At 40.9% G+C, this 14,888-nt stretch overlaps 1 protein-coding gene across 1 annotated transcript in view; it reads left to right on the top strand.

Annotated features, from left to right (window-relative positions):
* LOC107849912 (uncharacterized protein At5g03900, chloroplastic) overlaps window positions 1-14,888 on the top strand; it is a 94,947-nt gene that overhangs the window by 40,475 nt on the left and 39,584 nt on the right. The window contains exons 7-10 of the mRNA XM_016694440.2: window positions 5,775-5,861; window positions 7,583-7,648; window positions 8,944-9,086; window positions 9,165-9,251. Coding sequence (XP_016549926.1) covers window positions 5,775-5,861; window positions 7,583-7,648; window positions 8,944-9,086; window positions 9,165-9,251 — 383 coding nt within the window. The remainder of the gene's footprint in view (window positions 1-5,774; window positions 5,862-7,582; window positions 7,649-8,943; window positions 9,087-9,164; window positions 9,252-14,888) is intronic.

Here is a 14,888-nt window from a genome sequence, read left to right as displayed (position 1 = left end):
ACGAAGAAGAGAAGCGGGTAAACAGGAAAGAGTACAAGCTAGCGAGGAAGGAGGCGAAGTCAGCAGTCACGGCAGCTAAGACGACCGCTTTTGAGAGCTTGTATACAGGGTTACAGGGGAAAGGAGGGGAGAAAAAGTTGTTTAGACTCGCCAAGGCTAGGGAGAGGAAGGGTCGTGACCTCGATCAGGTGAGGTGCATTAAGGGGGAGGACGGTAGAGTGTTGGTGGAGGACGGCCACATTAAGAAGAGATGGCAGTCGTACTTCCATAGGCTCTTGAATGACGAAGGGGATAGAACTATTGTGTTAGGGGAACTGGAGCACTCAGAGGAGTGTCGGGATTTTAGCTATTGTAGACGTTTTAAGGTAGAAGAGGTTAGACAGGTTGTCCGCAGGATGCGAAGGGGTAGGGCGACAGGGCCGAATGAGATACCGGTGGAGTTTTGGAAGTTCGTTGGAGAGGCTGGTGTAAGGTGGTTGATTGGATTGTTTAATGAAATCTTCAAGACGGCAAAGATGCCCGAGGCGTGGAGGTGGAGTACCATGATCCCTCTCTATAAGAATAAGGGGGACATTCAGAGTTGCAATAACTATAGGGGGATTAAGTTATTGAGTCACGCTATGAAGATCTGGGAGAGAGTGGTCGAGGTGAGGCTGAGACGGATAGTGTCTATTTCGGAAAACCAGTTCGGATTTATGCCCGGTACATGGTGTTTATCGACCTGGAAAAGGCTTACGACAAAGTCCCCAGGGAGGTGCTTTGGAGATGCTTGGAGGTGAGTGGAGTACCGCTGGCATATATCAGAGTAATTAAGGATATGTATGATGGAGCGAAAACCCAGGTGAGGACGGCGGGAGGAGACTCAGAGCATTTCACTGTCCTGACAGGATTGCATCAAGGATCTACTCTTAGTCCCTTTTTGTTTGCGTTGGTGATGGATGTGTTGACGCGGCGTATTCGAGGGGAGGTGCCGTGGTGTATGCTTTTTGCAGACGATGTTGTTTTGATAGATGAGACTCGAGGGGGTGTGAATGTCAAATTAGAGGTGTGGAGGCGAACTCTTGAGTCTAAAGGGTTCAGGGTGAGCATAAGCAAGACAGAGTATGTGGAATATAAGTTTAATGACGTGAGGCGGGAGAATGAGGTAGTAGTGAAGCTGGAAGCACAGGAGGTATGTAAGAGGGATAAGTTCAAGTATCTTGGGTTCGTGATCCAGAGTAACGGTGAGATTGACGAGGATGTCTCGCACCGTATTGGGGCGGGATGGATGAAGTGGAAACTCGCGTCGGGGGTGCTGTGTGATAAGAAGGTGCCGCCCAAGCTTAAAGGCAAATTCTACAGGGTGGTAGTCCGTCCGGCCTTGCTGTATGGAGCGGAGTGTTGGCCAGTTAAGAACTCCCACATCCAAAAAATGAAGGTGGCAGAAATGCGGATGTTGCGCTGGATGTGTGGACTGACTAGAGGGGATAGAGTTCGGAATGAGACTATCCGAGAGAAGGTTGGTGTGACTTCAGTGGAGTGCAAGATGCGGGAAGCACGATTGAGATGGTTCGGACACGTGGAGAGGAGGGGCATGGATGCCCCGGTCCGTAGATGTGAGAGGCTAGCGTTGGATGGTTTCAGGCGGGGTAGGGGTAGGCCGAAGAAGTACTGGGGTGAGGTGATTAGGCGGGACATGGAATAGTTACAGCTCACCGAGGACATGACCCTAGATAGGAAGATCTGGAAGACGTGAATTACGGCAGAGGATTAGGGCCAGTTTGGGTCGCTAGTGTAGGGAATTACTTGGTGGGGGTTTTATTCCTGTTATGATTCCGTGTTCCGTGTTCCATTTTTTATTACGAATCTGTGTGCTTTCCTCTGCTTTCCTCGGTTTTATAATACTTATGGGTGCCGTATTTATGTTATGTAATCTGCTTCTGTGCTTTACTATGTGTTTGTGTGGTATCTCGTGCCTTGAGCCGGGGGTCTTTCGGAAACAGCCTTTCTACTTCATCAGAGGTAGAGGTATGGACTGCGTACATCTTACCCCCCAGACTCCACTAGGTGGGAATACACTGGGTTTGTTGTTGTTGTATGCGGCCTTGTAGGAGGAAAACGGGGATAAGAAGTTGTCTAGGCTTGCCAAGGCCAGGGAGCGGAAGGCTCGTGACCTTGACCAAGTGAAGTGCATCAAGGGAGAGGATGGTACAGTGTTGGTTGAGGATGCCCTCATTAGGAAGAGGTGGCAGTCCTATTTCCATAAACTTTTTGAATGACGCAGGGGACAAAGGTTTCCTGTTGGGGGACTTGGAGAAATCTGAGGAGTGTCGCAATTATGGTTATTGTAGGCGTATCAAGGTTGAGGAGGTTAAGGGGGCTATTCGCAGGATGTGTCGGGGTAGGGCGATGGGGCCAAATGGGATTCCAGTTGATTTTTGGAAGAGCACTAGCGGGACAGGTTTGAAGTGGTTGACAAAGTTGTTTAACATCATTTTTAGGGTGGCGAAGATGCCTGAAGCGTGGAGGTGGAGTACGATAATTCCATTATATAAGAACAAGGGAGATATCCAGAGTTGCAACAACTATAGAGGTATTAAGTTGTTGAGTCATACTATGAAGGTTTTGGGAAAGGGTGGTAGAGTTGAGGCTGAGAAGGATCGTGACTATCTCTGAGAATCAGTTCGGTTTCATGCCAGGTCGCTCGATTACTGAGGCCATTCTCCTTGTGAGGAGATTAGTGAAGCAGTTTTGGGAGAGGAAGGACTTGCACATGGTGTTTATTGATCTTGAGAAGGCATATGACAAAGTTCTTAGGGAGATTCTGTGGAGGTATTTGGAGGCTAGAGGGGTGCCCGTGGCGTACACTAGGTTGATTCAGGAAATGGAATGTCGACCATAGGGTGAGAGAATCTTATAATACGAGGGCTAGTGACTGACCAAGTCATTAAACTTAGTCATTTTGATTAACATGGCTGTAAGTGGACTGGGTTTATGGGTTTAAACTGATTACGGCCAAAGTCGTGGCTACTTCAACCAAAAAAAGACGATCAATTCGACTCAAGGTCCAGCGCTAATAGAAGTTGCTTACTTTCCTAGTAGCGAAGGAAAGGAGCTGAAAGCCATTGTAAGGAGAGGGTAGGGCTTTTTTCGTAGTAATAGTGGGCCGGTCTCATGAGATCTATGTCGGTCGTTGGAATCAAACGAAGGTCGAAGGACCATTCGATTCATTAAGGGGTGCCTTTCGTCGATCGACGGTAGTCGATAAAGGCCGTAAAACATAGGAATGCAGTGGTGGCTGTCTAGCTGCAATCTTTGGTTTAGTCTGGCCTCGACGAGAAGGAAATGCGAGCATCCCTCCCGGCTCGCGTTCTCTACTATGATGTCCATTCCTTTCTGACTTCCCTGGGCAATCCGCTAGAGACAGGGACTTACCATTTGCTGTTCTAGTGGGTACGTTTTTCGACTCGTGTTATAGCTACCCGAAGATGGCTTCAGTCCTACAGTCTCTCTTTCCCATGGGACAGTATGGAAGAACAGTTCTTGATGAATGAAAATGTTATTCCAACTCCAAAAACTTTTAGTTTTCATGGCCACACACTTAGTTTCAGATAGGATAGAAATAGTTATCTATTAGTAGTTACCTATAGTAGTTATCTACAGAAGTAACTGTTTGTCATTGGAAGTTATCTTTGTGTATTAGTATAAATTACTGTATCTGTAGAATTTTGGAAGAGAGAAGAAAAAGTATTATCATTATCTTTGTCTTTGGAGATTTGTCCACTCCATACAGACTTGGTTATTGGTTAATATTGTATTTAAGATCCTTGCACTTTATTTAACTAGTAAAGTTTCATTCTCATCTCTTTTTCATCTTAGTTTCTATCATTGGTATCAGAGCAGTAAGATCTGCCATGGTTAACACACGAACAAATGCTTCCCACAACGAACCTATCATAGCGAACCTATCATGTCGACTCCTGATCAGATCGGCCAACAATTGACCACTATAGCAGCAAAATTGGGAGCCATGAATGCTTTGGCTGCTGATGTGGCTGCATTGAAAGCACAAAACAGTTAGAATCAATGAGGAAAATCTAAAATTTTACTTAAAGAGGGCGAAAGTGATAGCACTTGGAGGCATCCAGAAACTTATAGACGTTCACACACAAGAGTGAAATTTCTAAAGTATGAGGGAGGAGATCCTAGAGGTTGGATTCTGAAAGTAGACAAGTATTTTCAATATTATCAAGACACCTCGTGATAGCAAGGTTGATGTGGCTTCAATGTCTTTGTAAGGAGATGCATTGGATTTTTTTGCTAGGATCAACAGTGAAAGGACCATTTATGACTGGGATGAGTCGGTCATAAGACATTGAAGGAGATGCATTGGATCTTTATGCAAGAAAATTATGAACCAGTTTATGACTGGGATGAGTTGGTTATAATTATGCAAGTAAATTGCGGACCCACTGAGTTTTAAAATCCAACACCTGTGTGGTATCCAGCAGACTGGATCAGTGTTTGGGTATAGGCAAGACTTTGCAAAACGGGCAACGCATGTGCAACATTGGCTTGAACACTATGTGCTTGGAGTTTTCGTTAGTGGGCTCAAAGAAGACCTTGTGGACGTTAAGATTCACAAGCCTCGATCTGTGTATAAGGCAATGAGTCTATCTTTAGAATATGAAGGAAAACATGGATCAAATCGGTCCAATAAGGGTACCGATTGGCCTTCTGTATCATGGCCTTCATCAATTGGAATTTCCTTTCCGACTGCTCAAGAATCCTATAATTTTCAATCATTCCGTCAACCAGTTACATGCTTTTTTCAACAATCATCTCTTCCAAACATCCGCCCACTAAATTTTGAACAACAAATTCACCGAGAAAAAGGTGTATGCTACCGTTGTGGAGACAAGTGTCATTGCTGCAACCCTGGAACTTTCGCATATTTGGATTAATGCAAGAGGTGAACACACAATTTCCTTCTTTTCGCCTTGAGGACAAGGCGACTTTTCAAGGGGATGCACTGTTATGACTGCTCCTTCAGCATGTGGAGATAATGCATCTGATATGACTGCTCCTTTAGCATGTGAAGATAATGTATCTTAGTTTCTTAGTTTCTTAGTTTCAGTAGGATAGCAGCAGCTATCTATTAGTAGTATCAGTAGTTAGCTATAGTATTTATCTGCAACATGAACTGTTTGTCTATGTATTGGAAGTTATTTTTATGTGTTAGTTTAAATAGATGTATCTGTAGAATTTTGGAAGAGAGAAGAACTATCATTATCTTTGTATTTGGAGATTTGTCCGCTCCATGCGAACTTGGTTATTGGTTAATATAGTGTTTAAGATCCTTGCACTTTATTTAACTGGTAAAGTTTCATTCTCATCTTTTTTTCGTCTTAGTTTCTATCATATTTACTTTGTGACTTTACTAGTTCAGTGTAGGTGGTGCATTTTTTGGTGTATATGGACAGAGAAATTATATCACAGATGTTCTAGTGCCTTCTCAAATTTAAGTTGCTCCATGAAGGCTAGATATTTGGTTAATCTTTTTAGTTGGGTTTACCTTCCCCTGTTAATAACACTCATCTTTTTCTTGGAGTTTGTCAGCTCCCTAGTGTTATTAATCTCTTCTGTAACCTGCGCATCTGCTTGATGCTTTTTAGTAATATCTACTTCATAAAAAAAAGGTTAATGTATGTGTTGTCACAAACTATTACATTTTTTATGTTATAACAGATATATCTAGCAATATAATAATTATCATTGTCTAAAAACTTTTTCAGGTAGGGCAGTATATATCATCAAATGGTGGCGTTGTTGCTGCCGAAGAACTTGCTCCCTTTCTTGATGTGGAGATTCCTAACAAAACGGTACTTGATGGGTCTTACATGACTCACATGTTGGATTTCCTGTCCATTACGTTTTTGCTTTTCCTTTCCCCTTCCACAGCCAAAGTAGTCCTATAATTTTTGTTGCGGTGGCATTTTTAGGAAAACTATTGTTAAGTTCATTGAGCATTGTGAATATCTGGTAATCATGAGAGTCATGTTTATGCGTTTTAGTTATACTTAAGGTTTTTGTCATTCTTGAGACTTGTTTGGACATGCGGTATGAAATCATTTGATATGAAATTGAAGTTTTATTTGGACGTGCAATTTGGACTTTTTAAATTGTACTTTTTCTCGTAAACATGAAAAACACACCATAGTTCGTATATAGGATATCGTAATATCCTAGAACACTGCATTGATTAATTGAATATATTTATTTCCTTTTATAAATTAGTGTTTGCGATTACAAATTTTCAAATGCTCATAATTTTATAGATCCACCAGTCAGCGATAATAGTAACTAGTTATTTTTTAATATAATCCTTTCACGTCGTATAGATTATCTCTTCACGTTGAGCATCAGTCTTTTTTGCAAAATTTAAAATGATGATTTTTCTGCAAGAGGTACCTCCGAAACTCGAGGTAAGTTTGTGGTTTGACCAACATTGTTGTATGGGGCTGAGTGTTGGCTAGTCAAAAGATCTCATGTCCAGAAGATGCATGTTGTGGAGATGAGGATGCTGAGGTGGATGTGTGGACATACTAGGAGCGATTAGATTCGAAATGAGGATATTCGAGATAAGGTGAGAGTGGCCTCCATGATGGACAAGATGAGGAAAGCAAAATTGAGATGGTTTAGACATGTGAAGAGGAGATGAGCGGCCACTCAAGTGAGGAGGAACGAGAGGATGGATATAGAAGGTACGAAGAGAGGTAGGGGTAGGCCGAAGAAGTATTGGAGAGAGGTATTTAGATAGGATATGGCGCTACTTTATGTTATCGAGGACATGACCTTAGATAAGAGGGTGTGGGGGACGTGAATTAGGGTAGAGGTTAGTAGGTAGTGGAGTGTTGTCTTACTTTTTGAGGGCTTAGGCTGGTTGGTGTTTGTCGTTGTACTAACCGTATTATTGTAGTTCTTGTTGGACATTAATCATCGGTTGTTGTGTTTTCGATTATCGCACTATTTTGTTGTTGTTCTTGTTCCTTTCTTGTAGGCATTGCACTGCTTACTGGGTAGTTGCTATATTTTCTTCACTGTTTCCTCTTTGTACTTGTTTTCACTGCATTTGAGCCGAGGGTCTTTTGGACACCGTCTCTCTACCCCCGCGAGGTAGTGGTAAGGTCTGCAAACACTCTACCTTCCCCAGACCTCACTTGTGGGATTTCGCTGGGTATCTTATTGTTGTATAAACTTATGGGTCAAATTTTGTATTTAAAAAGGTTGAAATCACGATGTGCAATCCCAAATCATGTTTTTTTTCTTTTCTTTTTTTTTTTCTTTTTTGAGAATTTGGGATATGAAGTCATGATTGCAAATTAGGACCCCAAATTGCATGTTCAAGCGCTAATTTGAAATCATTAGATGATCGCATGTCCAAGCGCTAATTTGAAATCATTAGATGATCGCATGTCCAAACACCTACTTAATAGTTTATTAAATGTCTTATCTTGCTTTATCTTTGTGCTTATATGCACTTTGTTATCTTACTCCTGATCTGAGAATTGACATTTGAATTACCTATGGTTTTCTTTGACAGGATGATGAGTCATACGTCCTTCCGGTGCTTCTACGGTTTGATGGGCAGCCAGAAGTAGATGAGGAAGTATGTGAGAGCTTTATTCATGATATGTTTTTATTTGAATTCGTCCGTCGGATTAGTATGGGTGATGTCTTTATGTATGTGCATAGCTTTGGAAAAGAATTTGGTGTCTTCCCTTGTGCAACCTTGGCTTCAAGAAAATTATGAGGATCAGTTTTAGCTTCTGAAACAGTCTCTCTACCTCACACAACGTAGGGGTTCGTCTACGTACAGCCCACCCTCCCCAGACACCAATTGTGGGGTCAGACTTGATATGTTGTTGAAGTCTCTATTGTCATTTCTGAAACCTGGTTCTGGGTGACAGACACCAGAAGTTATTGAACTTCCCTAAGTTTGTCAGTTGGCCCATCAATTTTTATCTCCTCATTTCAATTAACCCCATTGCCGACACTCTTGCCTTTGCCAGCCATTTCATTTAGACTCGTGACTCTGATTCCTGGAATTTTCAAAATGCATTGTACTTGTGTTGATTCGTTTTAAGATGGATATTATAATTGTATTGATAGTTCAAAATATTCTAAAGAATCTGCCTAAAGTGTAACATACTAATCTCAAATTTGCACCTGAGCTCTATTTGGATCCAACTCATAATGTTGAGCTGTTTGAGAGAGCGTCAATTATCATATTCTTACCCTAAGAGGATATCTGGAGAGGTCAAATATATTGTCCAAGCTTTGAACAGAGCCAAGTCTTTTTCCTAATCTTCAAATTTGGGTAACAAAGCTCAATATTTGGGATAAAGAAGTCATTTCTGACTTTTTAATTAAATTTATCAGGATTTAGACATCAACAATTTAAATGAAATAAGGAGTTGAACTAAAAGAACCAAGGGGACTATGAAAGAGAGTGTTATAATATGCAAGACAATGTAAACTTCTGTGTCATTTGATCTTCCTTTTTTCTTTCGCAATATCTGTTAAAGGGTTGTTTCTGCATTCTAGTATAAAGAGCACAAATCACTGTGTAAATTAGTTTTTCTCATCTTGATTGAAATTTCAACTTTAGGGCTCAGAGAATTTTAAAATAATGGTTGATTTGAGCTATTTGCTATTGTTGGTGTCATTGACATTTGCCTGCAAGCTTGGTGCCAAAATTTAAACATCTTCAAAGTGTCTTATAGGAGCTAACATCATGGGGTGCTGTGGTAAGATTGATTTAAAGAGCTACTGAGGCAAACAAAATAGTTTAAAGGCATGGCTGTTGAGGCGCTTTTGATGTCTCTTTCTCTTCGTTGTGTGCCAAAAGATCTCTTTACAGCAATATTCTCGTGTTCTCGTTCATATAAATTATTTTTCCAGGGAAATATCCTGTACCGATTTCCGTCACTTCAGCGTACGGCTGCTCCACAAAGGAGTGGAAGGAAGGAGTATGTAGGAAAAAGATGGACTGACTGGGTTGGACAGGTTGAAAGATTTCTTCAAGAAAAGAAGTGGCAATTTAGGTATAATTTGTGTTAGTTGCTGGTAAATTTTGATTTCTTGTGGATTTGGGTTCTCTAACATGAGTATTTGCAATGCAGCAAAACAAGCTCATCAGAAAGGGCATTGGTCATTGGATTGGGTGGGCTCAATTTGTTTGGAGTCATTATTCTTGGTACCATGTTGAAGTAAGGATCTCCATGTGGTGCTTTAGACTTCTTAAAATTTTGCTTTTATATTTATCACGACTGGGGAGTCTATCGGAAACAGCCTCTCTACTTCACCTGAAGTAGTGGTATGGTTTTCGTACACTTTACCCTCCCCAGACCCCACTATGTGGGAATACACTGGGTATGTTGTTGTTGATTTATCATGACCCGAAATTTCACAAGGATTTGTGACCAGCATCCGGACTCACCATCCCTTTAAGCATTTTCATTAACATAATTAAGTATAAAAACTACAATTTAATGCCAAGGAAGGTGTGTTTTTTCTCTTGGCTAGCATCTAGAGGGGTGATTTTGACGGCGAAGAATCTTAGAAATCACAAGGTTGTTTATGTTAGCTAGTGTTTCATGTGTAAAGAAACAGGGGAAGAAGTGGATCATCTTCTCATTCATTGTGTCTATCCTGAGATTATGGTGGGATATGCTTCATTGGTTCGAAGTTTCTTGGGTAATGCCAAAATCTGTGAAAGAGCTAGTGTTTTGTCGGCGAAGAGGGATTAGGAGAAGGCGTAAGGCTCGGAATTTGGTCCCTCTTGCATTGATGTGGGTTGTTTGGACAGAGAGAGAGAAATAGGAGGGCTTTTGAGGGGGTAGAGTATGGTTTTTCTAAGGTGAGTAATCGCCTCCGGTCTCTCATATACTTTTGGTGCACCCTTAATATTCCTAGTTGTATAGAAGAATGGGTGGACTTAGTAGGGAATCAGATTTTGTAGATTCTTTACTTTTTGTTTTTTCCATTGTATATGGCCAACTCGGCTTTGTTTATTAATGAAATATACTTACCTTATCCAAAAAAAAAACCCCACTACAATTTAATGATAAGTAGTTCTACTTTCCACCATTAAATTCCATGTTTTAATGGTTTAACTTCACATAAAAGTGCTGACAAGTGGTCAGGGCCGATATAATGGCAACTATTCAGATTTTCCGTTCTCCGAAGTTTTCTGAAAAGAGCTTCAATGCTACATATATGGCTCTTATCCCTTAAAAGAATAGAGCCAAGGAGTTAAGGGGCATTAGAAGTATCTTTAAGTTGATACGTAAGTTGTTCACAGAAAGGCTAAAAATAGTGATGCATACACTGGTAAATTCACGACAGCTGATCCTTATAAAAGGTAGACGAAACACATATGCTGTCCTAATTGCTAACACATGTAAATACTCCAGTATCAAGGAGAAGATTCCAAGAATAATGTGCAAACTTGACATTGAGAAGGTATATAACCATGTGAACTGGACTTTCTGTTACGTGTTCTTCATAAAATGGGTCTTGGAAGGAAATCGGTGAGTTGGATCAGATTCTATATAAGTACAGTCAAGTTCTTCAGCTTAATCAATGGTACTCCTGCAGGTATTTTCCCCTCTCAAATAGGATTGAGACAAGGTGATCCAGTGTTCAGAGATGCGACCGCATCATCGCATTATGCGCTGATGCGATGTGGGCTCCCAGCGAGTCGCATCTTTGATGCGGTGCAATTTGAGAATTGCGGGTGCATCAAGCCCTGTTGCTTAATGCGATGCGATGTGATTGCATTATGGATTTTTTTATTTTTGGGCAATTTTTAAATTAAAAAGGGGTTGGAAGTGAATTTTTTGTATGGGCAATTTTTAAATTAAAAAAAAAGGGTCAAAAGTGTAAGAAAAGATCGATTAAAATTTTACGTTTTTTTTGACCTGCGTTCTTCTCTCTTCTCTACTTCTCCACTGAAGCTGCGCTGCAACAACTCTTTCTCCATTAAAGCTGCGACCAAGTGGAGTTGATGAGCGTCGTTATGGCTTAAGGGGTAGTACTTCAAGCTCACATGATAAGGGAAAAGAAGTTGCTACTTCAACAGGAGATGAGGAAGATGAGGAAGTTGAAGATGATGAGCATTATGTTGATACTTAAGGAATAGAAGAATTGGACAATCTTAATGAACTAAAAAAGTTTTAGATTGAACCATTATTAATTTAGATTTGAATTTTTTTTTTTTGGGTCTGTTTTGCTTTGTTGAACTGATTTGTTGGTGTTTCATTAGAACTTTTGCTTAAATATATTGTCTTTATTGTTGATTATATAGTTGTTGTGGTCTTTTCAGTTATAACTTACTATTTGAATGCTCTATATGTATTTTTTTATTAAATTGCGCTTCACTTCAATGATGCGGTCGCATTGCATCACGCATCGCATAATGCGTGATACAGAGCCTTGTCGCTTTTTTCCGCATCACACTTCCGACCCTGTCTCACCTTTTCTATTTATACTGGGGGGGGGGGGGTTGACAATATGATAAAAACTGCTAATGGTAATGAATGAATTAGGGGGGTTCAATATGGCAAATAGTCTAATTTCCAGGTTGAAGTTAACTTACCTTTATTATGCAGATGATACACTACTAATTTGCGAGTCAAATGAGAGCCAAGTGAAGTATTTAAGAGTTATTTTGATCTTGTTTGAAGCTATCTTTGAGCTACATATTAACCAGAGGAATAGTTAGATTTTTTCAGTTAATGAGGTGCCAAGCATTTAGCAACTAACAAACACATTGGGAGGATTGGTATTATACTAATAGTTAGAAATTAAATAGGAATATGATTATATGTAGTGTCTTACGTGGAAAAGGCTTGTAATATAGCGTCTATAAATAGGACTTAATGTAATAATGTAGTTAATGTATCCTAATAACATTTCCAGTCCCAAGGAAGGTTCTATGGAGACGCTTGGAGTCTAAAGGTGTACCTGTGTGTGGCAAACATTAGAGTGATTAAGAACATGTACGATGGTGTCGCGACTCGAGTGAGAACAATGGATGAAGACTTGAAACATTTTTTAAATCGAGATGGGGTTTGCACCGAGGATCAACTATTAGTCCACTTTTATTTGTCTTGGTGATGGATGAATTGAAAAGACATTCACGGAGAGGTGCCATGGTGTTTGTTATTTGCAAATGACATAGTATTGATTAATGAAACACATGGTAAATGTTAGATTGGTGGTTTGGAGACAAACCCTAGAATCTAAAGGATTTAGGTTGAGCAAGACTAAGATTAGAGTACACAAAGTGCAAGTTTAGTGTTGCAATGCATAAGGCAGATACAAGAGGACTGATTCACAAGTCATCCTTAAGAGAGGAAGCTTCAAGTATCTTGAGTTAATAATTCAACGAAATGGGGAGATTGATAATGATTTTACACAATATATTGGAGCGAAGTACACAAAGTGCAAGTTCAGTGACGTAACATATGAGACAGATACAAAAGTGAGGATTGATTCACAAGTCATCCCCAAAAGTGGAAGCTTCAACTGTCTCGGGTCTATAGTTCAAGGAAATGGGAGATTGACGATGATGTTAAACGTCTTAATGGAGTGGGGTGGATGGATGAAAACTCACATTCGGTGTCCTCTGTGATAAAAAGGTGCTTCCGAGACTTTAAAATAAGTTTTATTGAGTGGTCGGTTGATTGACTATGTTATTGGGGTAGAGTGGTCAATCAACAACTCACGTGTTCAAAAAATGAATATAGCGACAATGAGGATGCTTAGATGGGTGTGTGAGCATAGTAGGAGAGACAAGATTATGAATGATGAGTCACAGTAGGAGTGACCTTAGTGGTGGAAAGATGCAAGAAATGAAACTGGGATGGTTCAGGCATGTGAAGAGGAGGAACACAAATGCTCAATGGGAAGGTGCAAGAGGTTGGCAGTGATAGGTCTATGGAAATATAGAGGCAAATTGAAGAAGAATTGGAGAGAGATGAATAGACGAGACATAGCACATCTCCGTCCAACAGAGGACACGATCCTAGATAAGATAGTTTCGAGGTCGAGGATTAGGGTATATGGTTTGTGGGTAGTTGAGGATTTTATACCTTTTCTAAGTAGGAATAGGTCCTTAAACATCGACAAAAAGCAATCGTAATATAGAAGTACTTTTATCGATCAAAATTGGAAGTTGTAACTTGTGCTCTTTCCAAGTTGGCATGCTTTACAAATATATTGAAATTAAAACTAGGGAGGTTCTTTGGAGATGCTTGGAGGTGAGTAGAGTTCCGGTGGCGTACATCAGAGCTATTAAAGACATGTACGATGGAGGAAAGACTCGAGTGAGGACGGCGTGAGGAGACTCAGGGCATTTTTCGGTCGAGACAAGATTGCATCGGGGATAGACTCTTAGCCCGTTCCTTTTAGTATTGGTGATGGATGTGTTGACGTGGAGCATTCAAGGGGAGGTGCCTTGGTGTATGTTATTTGCGGATGTAGTGTTGATTGATGAGACGCGGGGAGGTGTGAATGAGAAATTGGAGGTTTGGACGCAAACCCTTGAATCTAAGGGGTTCAGGTTGAGTAGGTCCAAGATCGAGTATTTAGAGTGCAAGTTTAGTAACTCGAGTCAGGAGGATGAAGTGGTGGTGAGGTTAGATTCCCAGGATGTTTGTAAGAGGGGTAGTTTTAAGTATCTTGGGTCTATGATTCAGGGGAATGGCGAGATTGACGAGGATGTCTCTAAACGTATTGGAGCAGGTTGGATGAAGTGGAGGCTCGCCTCGGGAGCATTGTGTGATAAGAAGGTGCCCCTTAAGCTTAAAGGCAAATTCTACATAGTGGCAGTTCGTTCGGCCATGCTGTACGGAGCAGAGTATTGGCCAGTTAAGAACTCCTACATTAAAAGATTGATGGTGGCGGAAATGAGAATGTTGCGTTGGATGTGTGGACTTACTAGTGTTAGGAATGAGACTATTTGAGAGAAGGTGGGAGTAGCTTCGATGGAGGAAAAAATGCGAGACGGAAGGTTGAGATGGTTTGGGCATATAATGAGGAGGGGCATGGATGCCCCAGTTCGGAGGTGTGAGAGCCTAGCTTTGGATGGCTTCAAGAGGAGTAGAGGTAGGCCGAAGAAATATTGGAGGGAGGTGATTAGACATGACATGGAGCACCTACAGCTTACTGAGGACATGACCCTAGACAGGAAGATGTGGAGGTCGTGGATTAGGGTAGAAGGCTAGTGTGTGTGTGTGGGTTGTGGCAAGGTGGTAGGAGAGCGCTTGTGTAGCCGGGTGTCCTCTTTCTTATCTCTTATCTCGAATTGCTAGTATTTTCTCTTATTTGGTATTTCTCTGATATTTATTTTTATTTTATTTTATTATTTCTTATTTCGTATTTCGTTTATGTCATCCATCTTGTTTCATGTTTCATTACGACCTTGGTGCACTATTCTCTATCTTGAGCCGGGGGTCTATCGGAAACAACCTCTCTACTTCTTCGGAGGTAGCAGTATGGATTGCGTACATTTTACTCTCCCCAGACCTCGCTTTGTAGGAATACACTGGGACTAAGGCTGTCAACGGACCGGAACCGAAATCGCCGGACCAGTTTGACCGGATTCGGAACTGTACCAGAACCTCATTACCATTTTATATTACCATTTTATATCGCTGGAACCGGAGTTACCGGAACCGGAATACCGGAAAATTCCCCTTGTTCGGACCGGTCCGCTAGCTACCGGTGTGGAACCGGAACGGACCGGAGCGATACCGGAACGTTACCGGAATATCGCCGCTGGTACCAGTTTTTTTATTTTTATTTTTTTTGTTTTTAAGTTTTAATTTAAATTATAACTT

This window comes from Capsicum annuum, chromosome 12 (genome assembly GCF_002878395.1).
Source record: "Capsicum annuum cultivar UCD-10X-F1 chromosome 12, UCD10Xv1.1, whole genome shotgun sequence".
Lineage (NCBI taxonomy): Eukaryota > Viridiplantae > Streptophyta > Magnoliopsida > Solanales > Solanaceae > Capsicum > Capsicum annuum.
The sequence above is the reverse complement of the archived record's forward strand: the minus strand, read 5'-3'. Positions and strand labels throughout refer to the sequence as shown.